At 41.1% G+C, this 20,660-nt stretch overlaps 1 protein-coding gene across 7 annotated transcripts in view; it reads left to right on the forward strand.

Moving 5' to 3' along the window:
* The window catches only part of EML6 (EMAP like 6), a 227,115-nt gene that overhangs the window by 134,883 nt on the left and 71,572 nt on the right, over nt 1–20,660 (forward strand). For all 7 annotated transcript variants that reach the window (XM_061625728.1, XM_061625730.1, XM_061625726.1 and 4 more), the window contains 5 exons: nt 7,790–7,890; nt 10,312–10,514; nt 15,148–15,259; nt 16,740–16,867; nt 18,192–18,333. In XM_061625728.1, the coding sequence (XP_061481712.1) occupies nt 7,790–7,890; nt 10,312–10,514; nt 15,148–15,259; nt 16,740–16,867; nt 18,192–18,333 (686 nt within the window). The remainder of the gene's footprint in view (nt 1–7,789; nt 7,891–10,311; nt 10,515–15,147; nt 15,260–16,739; nt 16,868–18,191; nt 18,334–20,660) is intronic.

Raw genomic sequence — 20,660 nt, forward strand, 5'->3', positions numbered from 1 at the left:
CCAGCAGTCTGGTTCCATTCTGGTTCAAGTGGAGCCTGTCCCTTTTGTACAGGCCCGGCTTGTCCCAAAATGTTCCCCAGTGCCTAACAAATCCGAACCCTTCCACCCGACACCATCGTCTCATCCATGCATTGAGACTACGAAGCTGGGCCTGTCTGGCTGGTCCTGCGCATGGAACCAGTAGCATTTCAGAGAAAGCCACCTTGGAGGTCCTGGCTTTCAGCATCCTACCTAGCAACCTAAATTTTGCTTCCAGGACCTCACGGCTGCATTTCCCCATGTCGTTGGTGCCAACGTGCACCACGACCACTGACTCCTTCCCAGCACTGTCTACCAAACTATCTAAATGACGGGCGATATCCGCAACCTTCGCACCAGGCAGGCAAAACACCTTGCGGTCTACACGCCCATCACACACCCCACTGTCTATGTTCCTAATGATCGAATCACCCACTACAAGGATCCCTCCACCCCCTGGAGATATATCCTCGGCACGAGACGATAGCTGCTCATCCCCCAAGGAATGGGTCCCTTCTAAGGGATCGTTTCCCTCTTCCTCAGCTGGATGCTCTCCTTCCCCGAGACCATCGTTGTCCATGATAGCAGGAGAGCTATCATCGTTGGAGTGGGACACAGCTATAACGTCCCTGAAGGCCTCCTCCACACACCTATCTGCCTCTCTCAGCTTTTCCAGGTCCGCCACCTTGGCGGTTGGGTATACATAGCGGGCAGGGCCTGCCAACCTCTTCGTGACCTCCCCTCTTTCGTTTTTACAATTAATATTTGCATGCCACTCTTGTTAGGACATTTATTGGCTTGCTCATCTTCTTGATGCATTGAAATCTTCGGCTTGAATCCTAACTTTACTTACATGAACTGTATAGCATCCAGGGAATGTGTTTTCACACCTCTCCCTGCCCTCTGCAGCCCCTGAAAATGCACTGCTGTGGGTTAGAGACCTTTTGGAAATGTGTGGGATATGGCAGATAACGGGAGTAGGACTTTTGAAAGTATACTGTATTTGCCATTAAATGAGCGACAAGCAAGCTAGTCAATGTCCTTTATGAAAGCATTTTAATCAAATGTCCTGTAGCTGCCCTCTTTTTGTGGATGATGGTGTAGCTGGAGTGGAGATTCCTTCTTGGACTGCACTTGCCATTCAGTTTTGGTGGTGAAGTTTCATTTGGTGGTATAAATAGATTTGCAAGTCTCCTGTTTCTGCCTGGCCCACTCCCATCTTCCGCATCACAAACTGGAGCAAACATATTTTAGATATTTCGATTTATTTATTTCATTTGCTGTCTGGGAGCTCAGCTGTCAACCCAGCAATGGCTAAGAAGCTTTTGTAGTAGCCTGAAGGCTCAAAGTATTGGGGAAGAGCTTGGTCACATACTTGATTGGTTTCCTAATGAATGTTCTCATTTCAGCTATTAAATTAGTATTTTCCTTTTTGTAAAAAAAAAAAAAAAGGAGTGTGTGGCAATGGGCAGGCGAACTGTTGTTCTCAATGATTTCTTTGAATACAGTGCATTTTGCAGTGCATCTCATTGAGTTGTAGTGGGCTTTTTATGTTAATATAAAGTATATCACTGAAATCTTACATACAATTGAACTATGTTGTATATTGGTACAAAACAACGTGGGATGTATTTAGCTAACTAGCAAAAGCCAGCATGATTCCTGCAAGCACAATGGAACTTCCCCCCTCCCTCCATATGGCCCCCCACAACTTCCCAAATCTTCTCCAGAGGGTCGGGAGAACCCCCAGAACAGTGTAGAGGGAGAGGAGACATGTTTGCACCGATGGAACGATCTCCTTAGCACTGAGTTGCATACAAACTCTTATTTAGGCATGCTAGTGCTTCAGTGGCAGACTGAGAGCTGAACGATAGGTGATGGTGGCAGGGCTATGTATCAAGAGCAGATCTCTGTCAAATCCCTAAAAAGCAAGGAGCTTTAAAGTAGGGGTGGGGAACCTCAGGCCTGCGGCCCGAGTGTGGCCCTCTGGGCCTCTCTGTCTTGGCTCTCAGAACTCTTTTGAACCAATCTTAAATTCTGTTCTCCATATTTCTGCAGAAATTTGTGAATTTTTTTTTAAATCCTCATGAAAAACTTTAAGCTTTTTAGTGTGAATTTTTCCTAATAAACACATTTTATGCAGTTTTAACTAATGTACATGCATTTGCTTGCAAATGTCTCCTAATATAATGCATTTTTGTATGTTATTTTCACTAATGTATTCATTTTTATGCACTTTCCTCAATACATGCATTTTTGTAAACATAGTTGGGTAATAGAGAACTGCATAATAAATTTTAGATACGAGTGAATTTTGAATCATGGCTGTGTTTTGATTCTCTTATTGTTTCAGAAAGTGCAAATTTGATTGATTCAGCTTTAATTGTGAACCGAATCGAATTCCCTATTTACAAGCCTTGACCCCCCAACACACCCACACTTTAAAAACAATTCCAAGGACCTTGTACCACCTGGAGATGGATAATGCTTTTACTTTTTACAATGAAAGCTAAAACTTTTGTAGAAGGGCTGACATCCCTTTGCAGAGGGGACGGGGGCAGAGCCTTCCATCTCTTCTTCTCCCTCAGTCTGATAACTTCTTACAAATCATCTAGCAACCTGTACTGTAGCGATTTAAAACTCAGCATGCCAAGTCCCAGGACTCACTCAAACAACTAACATGAATTAATCAAAAACCATCTTTCAGGCCTTATGTATGTTGGCTAAACTGTTCTTTGAAATATTGTTTTAATTTTTGCCTTTCTAATTATCCATCTCATGTGCCTCAATTACTTGTTACAGATCTTCCAGGCTTCCTTCTGAGACTGCTTAAATATTAATAGCAGCTTACTTATTGCCCAGTGGTTTAAATGCTACCCTTTATAGCTCTCTTCATTAATTTGACCTGTGCCGCCTTTCCCTCTGTTATCTTGAACATACTGAAATACAGCTGTGTTTTTTCCCACCCCTTATGAATTATTTCACAACCCTTTTTTGGAGGCTGTTCCCCATATGCTATATATTCTTTTAACCTTTACTCAAAGTGGAGAAGATTTGCAGTTGAATAAGAATTCTCTAGCATCGCTTTGATATTTTGGACAGATCCAGGTGCTTTTCTGTTTGGCTGATGTACAGGTGCAGACTGTGATAGCCAAAACAAACAAAACAACCTCAGCATCAGAAACAGACAAAACCAAATTGCATTATGATGATTATACTAGTAAGAATATGACAATATGACTTGGCAGAGGAATTTAATTCAGACTTCTCCAGACACTGAGCTTGCTTCCAGAAGACCTGTTTTTTTGAACATTCATCCTGATTTGTTGCACAAAGTTTATGGAGAGGCTATACGACTTTGGGTATTTATTGAGCATTCATTCTGATTTGCTTGTGGGGAGGCTAAATGACATCACATCAAGTAATTATTATCCAATATTGTTGAGTGAATTTTCCCATTACTTTCCTTACTGTGAAAAAGTTTGAGAGGTAGGTAGGTAGGTAGGTAGGTAGGTAGGTAGGTAGGTAGGTAGGTAGGTAGGTAGGTAGGTAGGTAGGTAGGTAGGTAGGTAGATAGATAGATAGATAGATAGATAGATAGATAGATAGATAGATAGATAGATAGATAGATAGATAGATAGATAGATAGATAGAGTTTATTATGGTGCATAGACCAGTTTACAATACAAGGTAAAAATACACAAAAGAATAGAGAAATTCAACCAGTCGTTTTCTCAATTTTACAGTTAATACAAAATATAATGCTTAAAAGAAATTCAGGTTTAAAATCAGTGCTGTGTTATTTGGGCAGTAGTCAACTAAATGGATTCACAACTTATTCACTCGAAGCTACCCCAAGCTCCAAGGGGGGTTGCCCTAAGGGTGGCTAGAGTATGCTTATCTCTACTAATTTACGAATTTCTATCAAGAGACTCGACCCCCTGGAGAAGCTTGCAATACCTCTAGTCATCAAATTTGACTGGGCCTGCTTATTACTTGTTAATGTCTACCTTCCTCCCTGTCATCAAAAAACCTTAATGAAAGCTGTTATGCTAAAATTAGAAGAATATATCGATAAAACATCAACATTATACCCTGAAGCCACGGTAGTTGTCGACGGCTATTTTAATGCTCGAACAGGTCCGAGCGACGATGCCTTTTTCTCTCACTTCCAAGAGGCATCACCGCCCCCAGATGAGCTTTTGGGCATACCGGACAGATACTCAAAGGACATCGGATATAATTATGCCGGATTATATTTCATACAGATGTTGAACAACCAGAACCTAGTTATGGCAAATGGTCGCGTAAAGGGTGATGGCAATGGTGAATTCACCTATCTGGTACGAGAACATCCACCATCGACTGTTTTGTGGTATCCTATGACATATACCACACAGTTTTGTCCTGCGTAGTGGACAACTGCTCTGAAAGTGACCATTTCCCTCTAGTCCTTACTTTGCACTGCGGCGACCACCCCATACATCTTAAACAGAGACCAACTCTGAATGAAGAGCTGGAACTACAGCGACATCGTGAAAAATTGCTCTTGACTCCTTTCACCAATTGATTCTGACTCTACAAAAAGATCTAGCCCCCAAATCTCACTCAAAATGTCTTTTTCCTACATGCAAATCCAAACCCTGGTTTGACAAGGAATGTTTGGCTCTGAAAAAATGCTTACTTGCTAAATACAATCTATACAGAGCCAACAATTCTCAGCCTTTGTTCATGGAATGTTTGGAACTAAAGAAATTTTATAAATGCTTAATTGCACGGAAAAAGTCCTTAGCCCAAAAAGAAAGTTGGCACTGCTTGTTAGAAGCCTCTAGACCAGCAATTCCCAACGTGGCCGGTAGCACCCCTCTGGGTGGCATTACAGCCTTTCAGGGGGGCGTTGGTGTGACTACAAACTTTAGGGGGGTGTTGGAGTTCATTAGGGGGGTGTTGGCATTTGGTGGTCTGATGTGACAGTTGAAGCATTTAAGTTTAATTTTATTTAATACACAAATCATTAATTTTTAAACTGTTTTGTCCCCAGTTAGAATGTATTTAATAGTCTCAATTCATGGAAATAACACTATAAATAGTGTGTGCTCTTTAGTAAAGAAATTCTGAATAGCGGCCAGTGTCATATCAAGGAATGGGGATATTAGCCACGCCCCGGGCACTAGGTAATGTTCCGATGCTGTCTTGAGGGATGTTGGAACCAATCACGAGAGAGTGTTTGATAAGCTGGGTGTATTGGTGGAGGGCGCATTCTTCCAACGGATGAGTGCCGTGTGCAAACGGGTGACGCAGACAGTCAGTTATTTGCTGGTTTTCTTCAGGAATGGGACACACTCGCTACCCGTTGTTTCAAATCCATTCATTTGCAAAGCAGAAGACCAAGACCTTAGTTTGCAAGAAGAAATTGTTGAGCTTCAAAATGATGATGAATTGAAACAAATCTTCAACAGCAGAGGACACCAAGTCATGTGGCTGAAACATCATGTGAAATCTCCTGCTCTATGGAGAAAAGCAAAACTTCTTTATATTGCTTTCCCATCTTCTTATCTTGTTGAACAAGGATCTAGTGCAGTGAATCGCATACTAGTGAAGAATCGAAACCGTTTGGATATTGTTAGTCGTGGTGACTTAAGACTATTACTATCCAAGTATACTCCAGATATTGTGAAGTTAGCCCAAACTCATCAAGCTCAAGGATCACACTAGTATTTTATAATAAATCTCATTTGATTTACTTTTCTGTAACTATCTATGTATATTAATAAATCATACTAAGAATTCAATGTGTAATCTAAGAGCAATAACAAGGCATGATAAAAACAATCAGTAATAATAATTGAAAATACCTTTTATGCATTACTCATATTTTAAGGGAAGAATATGAAGCATTGGCATTTACTTAATCTGAGGGGGGCATTGGGCACAAAAAGATTTTGCAAAGGGGCGTTGGGTCGAAAAAGGTTGGGTAATGCTGCTCTAGACTAAAGGACTCGAGCTCTTTCTGGAAGCTGGTCGCTAGGGGTTGGCCCAAATCCTCAACTAATTTAGACTATTACATCTCAGTGAGCACTTGGGAATCTCACTTTAGCAAAATATATGCCTGCAAACACCTATGCCATCAATCGCCCATTTTTGATATGCATGAGTATCCGGAGTGGCCACCAGTTACTGCGAGGGAAGTCACCAATCTTATTGACAGTCTTAAATTAGGCAAAGCTCCAGGTCCTGATAACATTCCAGCCGAGTTATTCAAATCCTTTCCGGAATGGTGGGTACCAATGCTGGCTGCCTTATTCACTTGCATTTTGCATTATTCACCACCATAGACCGCTCGGCCTGTATTCCGGAGGACAGGGGCCTCACTATAATTATTCCAATCTATAAAAAGGATTCTCGATTTGACCCCTCTAACTACAGACCAGTCAGCCTCCTCAATATTGTCAGCATGTTGTATGCACACCACTTATTTGAGAAATTGCAAGATTGGCTTGAACAAGACCATATTCTAGCCGATGAACGGGCCGGCTTTAGAGCGGATCGCTCCACTATGGATCATGGCCTAGTCCTCCAACATTTGTCAGAAAAGTATATGGCCAAGCCTGAGGGAGCCTTATATTCGGCTTTTATCGACTTCAAATCTGCATTTGACCTGATCCCTAGAGACAGACTTTGGGTGAAACTGGAGTCCACCAACATCGACAGGTGTCTTCTGTTACTCATACAGCGCTGACCAGTTATCCAAGCCTATCCCTACCCACAAGGGTGTTAAGCAAGGATGTATTTTAGCTCCCACATTGTTCAATTTTTATATTAACTCCCTGGTTGATAGCTTGACCCCGTCCTGTTCTCATCAGCCAAGACTGTCCCAAAGGCGTCTCTCTATCCTTTTGTATGCCGACGATGTAGTCCTTTTATTGTTAACATGCATTGGTCTAAGACGTCTGCTAAGTGCGCTTGCCTCTTTTTGTAAAAATGAACTCTTGACAATCAATTATACTAAATCAAAGGTTTTAGTCTTTTCTAGAAAAAGGGTTATGCATCGCTGGCAGATTAATGGGCACTCAGTAGAACAGGTAACTTCTTTTAGATATCTTGGGATATTATTACACTCAACTGGAACATGACATCATCAAGCAAAGAGTGTCATACTAAATGCCCAGAAAAGTACAAAGGCCCTCCTTTCCTTTTTTTACTCCAAAGGGGGGCAATATGTTCCATCAGCAATCCAGACCTTTATAGCCAAAGTCTGAGAGGGTTTTTTTTGGGGGGGGGAGTGGGTTTGCCACACAAGAGCACTGAATCCACTTTAGTTGTGCAACCTGAATTTGCCAGTATGGAATTTACTCCCATCCACAAAATAGCGAGAGTCTGGAAACACACTAAAGATACAAGGATCATTTTAGTATGTGAGTTCTAAATCTGCTTGTGTTTAGGTCAGAAACAATATGGATGTAAGCCTACACCACCAGAATGTATACAGAATGTCTGTCTTGCAGTAGCAACACATGGTACATTCCTGTTCAGTGGTGCCCTTTGTTGTAAAATGCAGGTCTGCTGCTGTCACTCCTAGTTACATTCTAAGACTTGTTTACAGATCTAGAAACCCCAACATTACCATCTTTTTAATTTCTAAAAATTAATCCCAAGTAGTTTTCTTTTGTGACCATTCTTTAAAACACACACACAACTTACAGTGCTCCATAATCTCCAGTAGTGGAAAAATAGACAACTCGTGTATCCTTTACTTTTTAATTCATTACAGAGGTCATAAAGACAAGATATTCGTAGTGAAATGCAACCCCCATCATGCTGATAAACTGGTAACCGTTGGAATGAAGCACATCAAATTTTGGCAGCAAGCAGGTACTGTGCTACATTAAGAATATAAGTTACTCCTTCACCATGGACCATTTCATCATGTTCACAAGGCTGCCAGTCTGAGCCATTCTCTTGCCCTACCCCTGCCTGAAGTCATGCTTAAAGTCATGGCCAGGATGTGAACTATGAGCTGGTGTGCCCCTGTATGATGACTTTCCAGTGATGTCTGATAGCCACAGCAATTTTTCAATTCACCATACTCATGGGAATCACCCCTAAGAAGCTTCTGGTATCACTGGTGATGTTCTGGATCATAGGACCTCCGCATGATTCCGTCTCCAGGAGCATGTGGCATAGAATGCATGACATGAAAGCACTTTGGAATGTGTGACAGTGACCACAATCTAAAGGGTGCTGAATGTTCCAGTCACCTTAACTGTAGTAGAGCAGAACATGTTCAAATTCAGGTATTCTTCTTTATGAGTTCATGTGAGTCTGGGTTGCACCAGTTCTAGTCTGACACTCTAGCCATTACACTACACTTGTAACTATTAGTGTGATAGATCACCAGGCCTCCAAGTGTATGTAGTCATCACACTGTGTGCTGATAGGCAACCAAATAACAGGCAATTAACCTGAAACTAACACAACACAGTTAGGAAGAATGGCTTTTGAATCACACTATAATAAAAATTGCAGACAAAAACAACTGTACTTCAAATATGATGCATTTCTTATATCATTACTTCATTGCCAGGGCACACTAGTTGGCCATGAGAGAACTGACAGTAAGCCTCAAATTGGGATGAAAAGATCTGTCAATTTCTGTTCTCTCAGTTTTGAATTTTTCCAATATTTTTCAACATTTCTACAGCAATTTGCCATTAAAAATATCTTCATTAAAATTCTCCAGCATTTTAGTGTGAATTTCTAATAAACACACTTTTATTTTGACTTTTGACTAATGTACACATTTTGCAAGCGATTTCTCATCATATAATTCCTTTTGGTATGTTATTTTCACTCATATATTCATTTTTATGCACACTTTTCCCTAACATAGGTATTTTTGTTGGCGAATGGCATTGCAAAATTTGAATAAGTGGTGGTGTATTTCTGTTCTCATCTCGTTTCGGAAAGTGTGAATTTGATAGATTTGGCTTGAAATGTGAACTAGATCAAATTTCTCACATAGCCTCAAGAAATAAAATAATTGACCCATCACCCACGAAGGGGGCAGCCTGATACATATCTGCATGATTCACTGAATTAGCCTTGCCTTCTCCCCATTATCCTTGGGAGGGAGAAGGGCATAATTCAGTCACTCTCCCAACTGAGAGATGCAAAAGAGTCATCTGCCCTGTGAGGAAGCTGCCTTGTTACTGTGGTTGCTCAGGGACACATAAGCCCGACACACATCTCAGCTATTTTTTGTGTTGAGAGAGTGATTAGCAGGAATAGCAGACGATTGGAGGGAATTACCCTTGTGCTAGGAGAATGTCTTCCCTCTGTAACCCCTGGTCTGTTTCTGCTGAAGGACAAGATGCTGTCAGTCCTGTAGAACTGGCCCAGAAACTAGCATCTTTTAACAAATTAGCAGGAACTTTGCATCAATGTAAGGTTCAGGGGAAGGGTAAAGAGAGATGAGACTTTAGGACTTAACTGACAAAGGAGTTTTATCAAAAGATAATAAAAAGCAAAATCATAGTCTTCCTGAAACACAGCCTTAGCGCAGGCTATTCCAGAAGAAAGAAATGGAAGAAAAGCAGGAGTAGCAGTGAGCTAATGGTTGGCTGTCCAGCTATTCTTAGATGAAGAGAGAGAGCAGAATGGTCTGAGTGGGTCAAGAAGGAGGTGAGAAGTGGTTGGAAGGCAAACAACCAAGAGGGATAAGAGAGAGAGTGAGAGAGAGGGTGGGTTTTACCTGTCCTCAGTCTGCTGATATGATTGGCAGGAAGAAAAGGGAAAAGGAATCCTCAGTGGCAGCTTAAATCCATAAAGGGCAGAGAGATCCAGTGATCCTAGGCCTCAAGAAAGTATTCACATGGGAACTCTGGGAGATCACGTGCTCTCACTAGATGTCCCACTGGGCAGGGTTGCAGGGGTGAGATGCAAAAATGGTGTCCGGCTGGAAGGTTCAAGAAAGAGTTGTGGGAAAAAAGATGTCAACATGACCAGTCTCCAAAAAGTACAGTTAGACTTTCTGTAAAACAAAGACAAAAGTGTCGACTCGGAAGAAGTTTTCTGGGGAAAGGGGCTATTTTTTGCAAACTGGGTTGCAGACATTTGGGGGGAATTGGTACTAGGTGAGAAGTGATAACTATGTGCAGGGCTGTCAGTATGGTAGGATGTTACCTTCATAGAGTATAACAGGGCAGGAGCCATGATTTAGGTCATTAATAAAATGCACACAAAAACAAGACAGCAAATTATAATAATGCTTGTTGCTCTGTCATCATAATTTAGGTGGTGGTTTTACCTCCAAACGTGGCATATTTGGAAATATTGGGAAACAAGAAACTATGATGAGTGTTTCCTATGGACGAATAGAGGACTTTGCTTTCTCTGGATCGGCAATGGGAGATATTTACATCTGGAAAGATATTTCTTTGCTTAAAACTGTGAAAGCTCATGATGGTCCTGTATTTGCTATGCATGCCTTAGATAAGGTATGTATGTCTTGTGTCATCATCATATATACTTTCTTTGGTTTTGGGATTTCAAAACCATATAAGTAAATATCTCATTTCACAGCCCACCCCATGCACATACACACACAGAGAGATACACACACACACACACACACACACACACACAAAATTTCATTTTGGCATCCTTGGGTTTGTATGTCCAGAAATGCTTTGCTAAGTGGCACTTAACGCAAATGAATACACAGTGATGCCAGGCCTACTTCTAATAGGAATATGAGAATTACTTTGCTGAATCAGATCAAGGATTTATCAAGCCTGTTTCCAGGTGATATAGATAGAATAGTTGAAGATAGGCAGAATGTTTGTCCTCAGCACCTGAAACTCAATCATACTGCTACTGAGCATGGAGGTTAGTGTTTTAGGTTGCAATCCTAACTCTGCTTACCTCGGAGTAAGCCCTATTGAAATCCATAGAACTGACTTCTGAGTAGACATGATTAGAATGGTTTACTGCCATTGATAGACTAGCTTCTGTGAGTTTTGTAATCCTTTTGAAAGTCATCCAAGCTGATAGCTATTGAAGATCATCTGGGGATAAACCTTGGTTCTTTTTGTTTTGTCCTGAACTTAAGAACATAAGAACATAAGAAGAGCCTGCTGGATCAGGCCAGTGGCCCATCTAGTCCAGCATCCTGTTCTCACAGTGGCCAACCAGGTGCCTGGGGGAAGCCCGCAAGCAGGACCCAAGTGCAAGAAGACTCTCCCCTCCTGAGGCTTCCGGCAACTGGCTTTCAGAAGCATGCTGCCTCTGACTAGGGTGGCACAGCACAGCCATCATGGCTAGTAGCCATTGATAGCCCTGTCCTCCATGAATTTGTCTAATCTTCTTTTAAAGCCATCCAAGCTGGTGGCCATTACTGCATCTTGTGGGAGCAAATTCCATAGTTTAACTATGCGCTGAGTAAAGAAGTACTTCCTTTTGTCTGTCCTGAATCTTCCAACATTCAGCTTCTTTGAATGTCCACGAGTTCTAGTATTATGAGAGAGGGAGAAGAACTTTTCTCTATCCGCTTTCTCAGTGCCATGCATAATTTTATACACTTCTATCATGTCTCCTCTGACCCGCCTTTTCTCTAAACTAAAAAGCCCCAAATGCTGCAACCTTTCCTCGTAAGGGAGTCGCTCCATCCCCTTGATCATTCTGGTTGCCCTCTTCTGAACCTTTTCCAACTCTGTAATATCCTTTTTGAGATGAAGTGACCAGAACTGTACACAGTATTCCAAATGCGGCCGCACCATAGATTTATACAACGGCATGATGATATCGGCTGTTTTATTTTCAATACCTTTCCTAATTATCGCTAGCATGGAATTTGCCTTTTTCACAGCTGCCGCACACTGGGTCGACATTTTCATCATGCTGTCCACTACAACCTCGAGGTCTCTCTCCTGGTCGGTCACCGCCAGTTCAGACCCCATGAGCGTATATGTGAAATTCAGATTTTTTGCTCCAATATGCATAATTTTACACTTGTTTATATTGAATGGCATTTGCCATTTTTCCGCCCATTCTCTCAGTTTGGAGAGATCTTTTTGGAGCTCTTCACAATCCCTTTTTGTTTTAACAACCCTGAACAATTTAGTGTCGTCAGCAAACTTGGCCACTTCACTGCTCACTCCTAATTCTAGGTCATTAATGAACAAGTTGAAAAGTACAGGTCCCAATACCGATCCTTGAGGGACTCCACTTTCTACAGCCCTCCATTGGGAGAACTGTCCGTTTATTCCTACTCTCTGCTTTCTGCTTCTTAACCAACTCCTTATCCACAAGAGCACCTCTCCTCTTATTCCATGACTGCTAAGCTTCCTCAGAAGTCTTTGGTGAGGTACCTTGTCAAACGCTTTTTGAAAGTCTAAGTACACTATGTCCACTGGATCACCTCTATCTATATGCTTGTTGACACTCTCAAAGAATTCTAATAGGTTACTGAGACAGGGCTTTCCCTTGCAGAAGCCATGCTGGCTCTGCTTCAGCAAGGCTTGTTCTTCTATGTGCTTAGTTAATCTAGCTTTAATAATACTTTCTACCAGTTTTCCAGGGACAGAAGTTAAGCTAACTGGCCTGTAATTTCCAGGATCCCCTCTGGATCCCTTTTTGAATATTGGTGTTACAGTTGCCACTTTCCAGTCCTCAGGCACGGAGGAGGACCCGGGGGACAAGTTACATATTTTAGTTAGCAGATCAGCAATTTCACCTTTGAGTTCTTTGAGAACTCTCGGGTGGATGCCATCCGGGCCCGGTGATTTGTTAGTTTTTATATTGTCCATTAAGCCTAGAACTTACTGCTATTTTTATTGATTGACCCTGAAATAAAGTGTTTTAGGAGACAAAGAATGATTTCTCTTTCTGTTCTCCACATCAAACTTCTGTTCTCCACATCAAACTTCTTCCAAATCTCTATCATGTTCTCCTTTGTCGCCTTTTTTCTAATTTGAAAAGACACAACTTTTCATCGTAAGGAGGTAGCTGCTCCATCCCTCTGATAATTTTAGGCAACCTTCCAAATTTCTACAATATTCTTTCCAGATCTGCAGCACTTTTTATGATTACATCTAGAAATTGTCTCACTGACATGACCCATGTTTTCATTTATTCTTTTAAATTTGAGAGTAGTTGATTGAAATCACCCATCCTTTGTATGTTCTGTTTCTGTCTCCTTACTTTTTTCATTTTCTATTCAGATCACAACCTAATTTTTTTAAAGAAGAGGGATAATATGTCCCTACTATTATATTGCCTTCTTGTTTAATTTTCCCTATAGAGATAACTGCACCTAGTTGATTTTTCACCGGTCCATGATTGCTGTGAATGTGCAGCAGTTCTGAACATTTTCACTTGAAAGCCTTGGCCTTTGGTCTTCAATATATATTTGATTCCTGAGACCTCTCAGTTGCTTTTCCCAATGTCATTGGAGTTCAGATGTGCCACAGTTTCCCTCCAAGAATCTTTAGACTGCCAAGATGTTTTGTGAGGTTTATAACCTTTGAACTGGCAAGCAGTCATTATCTGGGATTATCTGGCCTGCAGAATGAAACAATGGAAATTGGAGGTACACTGTTTACAGCATTTCTAGTATTTAAGTTCTGGCTTTTTAAGAAGGAGAACATAAGAAACTCCCTTAAGACAGGTCATATAATCTAGTCTACTCTGGCTTGCGTTGGCTCTTTTGCAGAACTTGGAAAAGTTACTTTTCTGAACTACAACTCCCATCAGCCCAATCCAGTGGCCATGCTGGCTGGGGCTGATGGGAGTTGTAGTTCAAAAAAAGTAACTTTTCCAAGCTCTGAAACATAGGAAGCTGCCTTATACCAAGTCAGAGCCAGAGCTTGGAAAAGTTACTTTTTTGAACTACAACTCCCATCAGCCCAATCCAGTGGCCATGCTGGCTGGGGCTGATGGGAGTTGTAGTTCAAAAAAGTAACTTTTCCAAGCTCTGCTCTTTTGTGTCTCACACAGAGACTTCACTTGCTCCCTTGTCTTTTTAACTGGAGAAGCCAGGGATTAAACTGGGTCGTCCTGCATGTTTTGCATGTGCTCTACCACTAAGGTATAACAGAAAAGTGTCTTTGGAAATCAGATGGGCTTATTGGAGGAAACAGGTTGGCTCTAGTTACAACTGGAGGAGGCATCGTCATTGATAGGTGTTTCTGCCTATTAAAGACAGCTGGGATGATCCATCCTTAATTCCCTCTGGCGTTGACCTTTTTTACATTCCCTGCTATTCTCTGTAACCCAGGCTGCTGTGCTCTGCTGACTACCTGGCTGATCATAGTAGCATTTTAGGCAACATTCACAAATGTGCCTCAGCCACACCAGAGCAAGAGGGCACTTGCAGTAAGTCTCAAAGTTAAGGATGGGACATAAGAAAGATGCTAGGTAGCAGTTCTGTAAAAGAGAATTTTCAGCAGGTAAACCTTTTTCTACCACTTTAGCAGAAGAGGCTGCACCTGGCCAAGTTCTCCCTTTGGAGCACTTACTAATGGCACAGGAGCCCTGTTCCATATAATTATCCTAAAATGCCCCAAAGCAAGTCCAGCCAGGCTATTCTCCCAGTCATGACTACATATTGCTTTGTTACCACAATTATGAGCACTTCTTAGTCACATTAATTTAAACCCTGGTCCATGTCACATTCTTTCATCATCATCATCATCTTATTTGTATGCTGACTTTACACATACGCAACACACACAAAAGTGCTCAAAGCAGCTTGCAACAAAGTGAACAGCAATACAAAATCAGCAATTGCAAGAAAAATTTCATAACACGAAAAATAAAACAGTAACATAGCAGCAAATATAACAGCAAACGAAAAAACATTTCAGTACTACAAATAAAACAAAATTACCTCTTCTGGCAGGCAATGTTACACTTTCTAGCAACAGCAAAAATAAGGAGGTAATTTAACAGTTTCACTTTGCTCCTAGAAACCCCCTTCCCATGATGTTACTTGCAAACCTTCTGCATGTTCTCTTTATGTAAAGCAAACTTCATTCTGTAATTCTATGACATGCGTGCACACCTTCTTAATCAGCAAGCTCTTTAAACGTTAAACACATCAAGTAGATTTATACTTCTGTTTTTGTGCAGGGCTTTGTGACAGGTGGGAAGGATGGCGTGGTGGCTCTATGGGATGATACATTTGAGCGGTGCTTGAAGACATATGCCATTAAAAGAGCAGCCTTGTCACCCGGTTCTAAAGGTATAACTTCTCTGTGAGTTAGAAGGGAGATGGTGGGGGGCTTCTTTCAACAGAAGAACTCCTCCCCAACATCCAGGCACATTGAAAAACCCTGAGTCAATCTGCTCCTGTATGTTCCACGGCCACCACCTGCACTGCATTGTGCTAAGAAGGGCTGGGATTGGTTCAGTTCATATTTAAGGTAGTAAACAGCACCCAGCTTCCACTGGAAATCTGTGTTCAGATCTCAGCTTCAAAGGATAATATACCTGAAAACAGATTGACACTGTGGTTCTTAGTCATGCAAAGATTTCTGAAACGCAGTTGAAATCCTGTGAATTCTTGCAGAAAATGCTTTTGACCTAAGGTTTCATACACAGTCACTGTATGTGAGTTGTCATAATATGGGTTGCATACCTCCAGTCTGGTTCATAGTTTGAAGAGTGTGTACATGACTGAGCACTCCAGCTATGCCTTTAGAATGAGACTTTACAGGAGATGAGCATGCCTGCTGTCAAAAACAACAGCCCTAGGTTCTTCCCATCTTGCCTAGTAATCTCGTTAGTAATACAAAGCATGTGACGTGATGTCTCCATGCTCTGAATATCTCTGCCCTCCTTCTGCTTCATTGGGAAAACTCAACACAGTGACATCACACCACAGATTTTATGTTACTAGGGGAGAGAAGAGGGGGACATGCATGGCAGCCACAGTGTCCACTTCTAGCCATAAGTGCAATTAGCCCTTCATGATTTTATTTAAGTATACTGATTGCACTTACTGTACTTTTGTGTTACAGATCTTTAACTAAAAGAGGGGAAAGTGTATTAAGATCAGATTTTTCTAATTCTTCATCTTTGTCTCTGACTTTATATGAATGTTTTAGCCGTAGTCTTGCTTTCAGCAGGTTGCTCTCCATCACTAGCAAGGCCCATGTACAATGTGTATTTCCGCCGCCACCACCACAGCAATGTGTATTCATGTGCTGCCAGTGTGGTGTAGACTCATGTGGTGCCAGTGTGATGCAGGCTTGGGGAGACTCAAGTTCAGACCCCTGTTCAGCCACAAAACTTACTAGGTGATCTGGGATCTCTCTCAGTCTAACCTACTCCTGAAGAGCTGATGTGAACATAAAAGAGGGAGGTACCATGTACATTACTCTGAGCTCATTGGAGGAAGGATAGGAGAAGAATATAATGCTGTGGCATTCTTGCCTATTTGCTTTTCTGTGGCTGAAGGCATCATACAGTGAGAAAAAAGAGTGGCCCTGACACGTTATCCATGTGTTTGAAAGCACCCTCAGTTTCTCTTGTTATCATTTACAAGAGTGTAGTACTCCGTTCTCCCGATATTATGTTAATTCATGGATACTTTTACAAAACTTTGCACAATAAATGGTCTCTAAATCAAGGTAAATTATAGGCAATGTGGAGGCTTAACTTTGGTTTTAAAATCAAGAAATTCAAATGAAAGTATTTTTCCCCTTCCCTCTAATCTCCAGGGTTGCTGTTGGAAGACAACCCTTCTATCCGTGCCATCACCTTAGGACATGGGCATATACTGGTGGGAACAAAAAATGGAGAGATTCTTGAAATTGATAAAAGTGGCCCCATGACTCTGCTTGTGCAGGTACTACAGCTTGCCTTATGCAACAAGAGATACATGAAAGAGATTTGGACATCCAGCGTTTCTACATTTGCTCACCTTTATGTGATCTTTATTTTGGATTGCCAATTTATTTCCATCTATCCCTCTCTTTTTTTCTTTGTTTTTTTTTTTTGTTTTTTTGCTTTGGATCTTGGTGTTCAGATCAATTTGTTTCCAAAGCTTACAAGTTACAAAGTGAAATCAAACACCAGGTTCCACAAAGGTCTTCTGTTTTGATTTTGTATGTGTTGACAACTGCTCAACTCCTAACAGCAAAAATGTGGGAAACATATGGTAACAGCAATAGACTGCTGGAAGAGAAACAATTTGGAAATAATGAGAGTGAAAGAAATAACAAGATATAGGCTGTTGTGGGAGGGGAGGGTTTATTCAGTGGAGATTTTTGGGAAAAAGTTGGTTGTCATTTTGGTTGCATTGGAATCAGTATAAAATAAATGAGGCAATAAATATGAATGTATCAAGTTAAATGGATAAATACTGTTTATTATAGAACTGAAAAATTAAAAAAAAATACAAAGTAGAAAGTCCCATCAGAATAGGCAGTTGTATTTTAGCTTCCTGAGTACAGATGGAGCAGCACCTTCCTAATTCTCATTTTCTAAAACAATACACAAACTGAAACATACTCATCCTTTGAAATTTGCACTCCTCTGAATTTTGCAATGCAGTTCTCCAGCCAAGTAATGTGTAAATATATATATATATATATATACTAGGGTAAAGTGTGTATTAACATGCATATATTAGTGAAAATAACATAGAAAATGCATTATATTACAGAAAATTGCTTTGCAAAAATGTGTGTTACAAAAATGTTGCACTAAAATTCTGATGAATTTTCATTACGATTTTTTTAAAAAAAATTGCAAACTGATATGAAAATATGGACAACTGGACGTAAGACTGAAAACATAAGCAACAGAGAAACCAAAATTGACAAATTCACCCATACTTATAATCTTAAATGTAGGGAACACCCCAGGACTCAATTGGGGTGGTAGAGTATATTTGCCAACTGTGCTGCTTGTTATGACTGCTGGGTGCAAATTAGGACTCAGGCAGAAATAATTTTTGAAATTATGAAGCCTCCCCTCCCCCCAAAAAATATTTTCCTTAGTACACAGGTAAGAAAGAAAGAGAACAAATAGGAATAGTGGAGACCCCTTTGCTTGGTGATGAGTAAGCGACACAATAGAAAATGCTCTTTAGAAATTAATCCTTGCTTGGAAGTGTCACATAACTGTACCTCATTTTCTTTTGTAAACCTCTTTTTCCATTTAAACAGGGGCATATGGAAGGAGAGGTCTGGGGTCTGGCAGCCCATCCTCTCTTGCCTATCTGTGCAACAGTGAGTGATGATAAAACTCTGAGGATCTGGGAACTTTCTTCCCAACATCGTATGCTGGCTGTGAGAAAGCTTAAAAAAGGTAATCTTCATTCACTCCTATATATGCTGTTAATATCACAGAAACTTTTTTTAGTACCTTGTCTGTGTCACATAAGAAGAGCTAGCTGCTGAGTCAGGCCTAAGGTCCATCTAGTCTACTCTCCTGTCCTCACAGTGGCCAACCAGATGCCTTATGGAAAGCCAGCAAGCAAGACTTGAGTGCCACTTCGCTCTCCCCAAGGCAAATGCAGCCCAATAGCTCTATATGGCAGCAACCCACCAGGGGTCTGATAAGCCTCCGGATTTTGCTGTCTGCCTGGAACGGCAAAGAACTTGGCTGTCTGCAATATATGGCCGGTGAATTACATTTGGCACAATGGGCAAACTTTGTACAACTCTACTTCCTAGGTAAAGTCTCTGGAATTCATATGAATCAAAATGGGCTTGGTTTAAAACCAGTGACTTGTCCGTGGTAATTAAGTAACATCTTGAAAAGGTGAAAATGGAAACATTTCCCCATCACTCCTCCAACCCATTCCACCAATTCATCACCCTCTAAGCAGGAAACATTTAAAGCTAAAAGTATGGATGGGGGAGAAATTTGATCAGTTCACATTTAAAGTGTGTACTTAGACTTTCAAAAAGTGTTTGACAAGGTACCTCACCAAAGACTTCTGAGGAAGCTTAGCAGTCATGGAATAAGAGGAGAGGTCCTCTTGTGGATAAGGAATTGGTTAAGAAGCAGAAAGCAGAGAGTAGGAATAAACGGACAGTTCTCCCAATGGAGGGCTGTAGAAAGTGGAGTCCCTCAAGGATCGGTATTGGGACCTGTACTTTTCAACTTGTTCATTAATGACCTAGAATTAGGAGTGAGCAGTGAAGTGGCCAAGTTTGCTGACAACACCAAATTGTTCAGGGTTGTTAAAACAAAAAGGGATTGCGAAGAGCTCCAAAAAGACCTCTCCAAACTGAGTGAATGGGCAGAAAAATGGCAAATGCAATTCAATATAAACAAGTGTAAAATTATGCATATTGGAGCAAAAAATCTGAATTTCACATATACGCTCATGGGGTCTGAACTGGCGGTGACTGACCAGGAGAGAGACCTCGGGGTTGTAGTGGACAGCACGATGAAAATGTCGACCCAGTGTGCGGCAGCTGTGAAAAAGGCAAATTCCATGCTAGCAATAATTAGGAAAGGTATTGAAAATAAAACAGCCGATATCATCATGCTGTTGTATAAATCTATGGTGCGGCCACATTTGGAATACTGTGTACAGTTCTGGTCGCCTCATCTCAAAAAGGATATTATAGAGTTGGAAAAGGTTCAGAAGAGGGCAACCAGAATGATCAAGGGGATGGAGCGACTCCCTTACGAGGAAAGGTTGCAGCATTTGGGGCTTTTTAGTTTAGAGAAAAGGCGGGTCACTTCATGATAGAAGTGTATAAAATTATGCATGGCATTGAGAAAGTGGATAGAGAAAAGTTCTTTTCCCTCTCTCATAATACTAGAACTCATGGACATTCAAAGAAGCTGAATGGTGGAAGATTCAGGACAGACAAAAGGAAGTACTTCTTTACTCAGCGCATAGTTAAACTATGGAATTTGCTCCCACAAGATGCAGTAATGGCCACCAGCTTGGATGGCTTTAAAAGAAGATTAGACAAATTCATGGAGGACAGGGCTATCAATGGCTACTAGCTGTGATGGCTGTGCTCTGCCACCCTAGTCAGAGGCAGCATGCTTCTGAAAACCAGTTGCCGGAAGCCTCAGGAGGGGAGAGAGTTCTTGCACTCGGGTCCTGCTTGCGGGCTTCCCCCAGGCACCTGGTTGGCCACTGTGAGAACAGGATGCTGGACTAGATGGGCCACTGGCCTGATCCAGCAGGCTCTTCTTATGTTCTTATGTTCTTAAAGCCAAATTCATCAACTTTGCACTTGCCGAGAACTAAAACACAGCCATCCTTTGTTAACTGCACTTGTTTGAATTTTGTGATGCAATTATCCAACCAAGCAGTGCTTACAAAAATGCACATAGCAGGAGAAAGTGCATATAAAAATGAATATATACTAGTGAAAATTGAAATATATTAGGAGAAAATGCTTGCAAAAATTGTTACATTAGTAAAAATGGAGAGAACCGAAACTGACAGATACATCCATCCCTCACTACCAGACCGCTAGCCATCAATCTGCTGTCACTCAGAAACAGTTATTTTTCTTTCAAAATGTTTTACTTAACTATCCAGCCTGACAAAGATTGTAATATAACTTGAAAGCTTTCTTATTGCTTTGTGAACATTGTTGCGTCCCAAGAAATAATGTTGGACTTTTGGTGACAGCTAGATTTGAAAACACATTCATCTT

The sequence above is a fragment of the Rhineura floridana genome, chromosome 4 (genome assembly GCF_030035675.1).
Source record: "Rhineura floridana isolate rRhiFlo1 chromosome 4, rRhiFlo1.hap2, whole genome shotgun sequence".
Taxonomy (NCBI): Eukaryota; Metazoa; Chordata; class Lepidosauria; order Squamata; family Rhineuridae; genus Rhineura; species Rhineura floridana.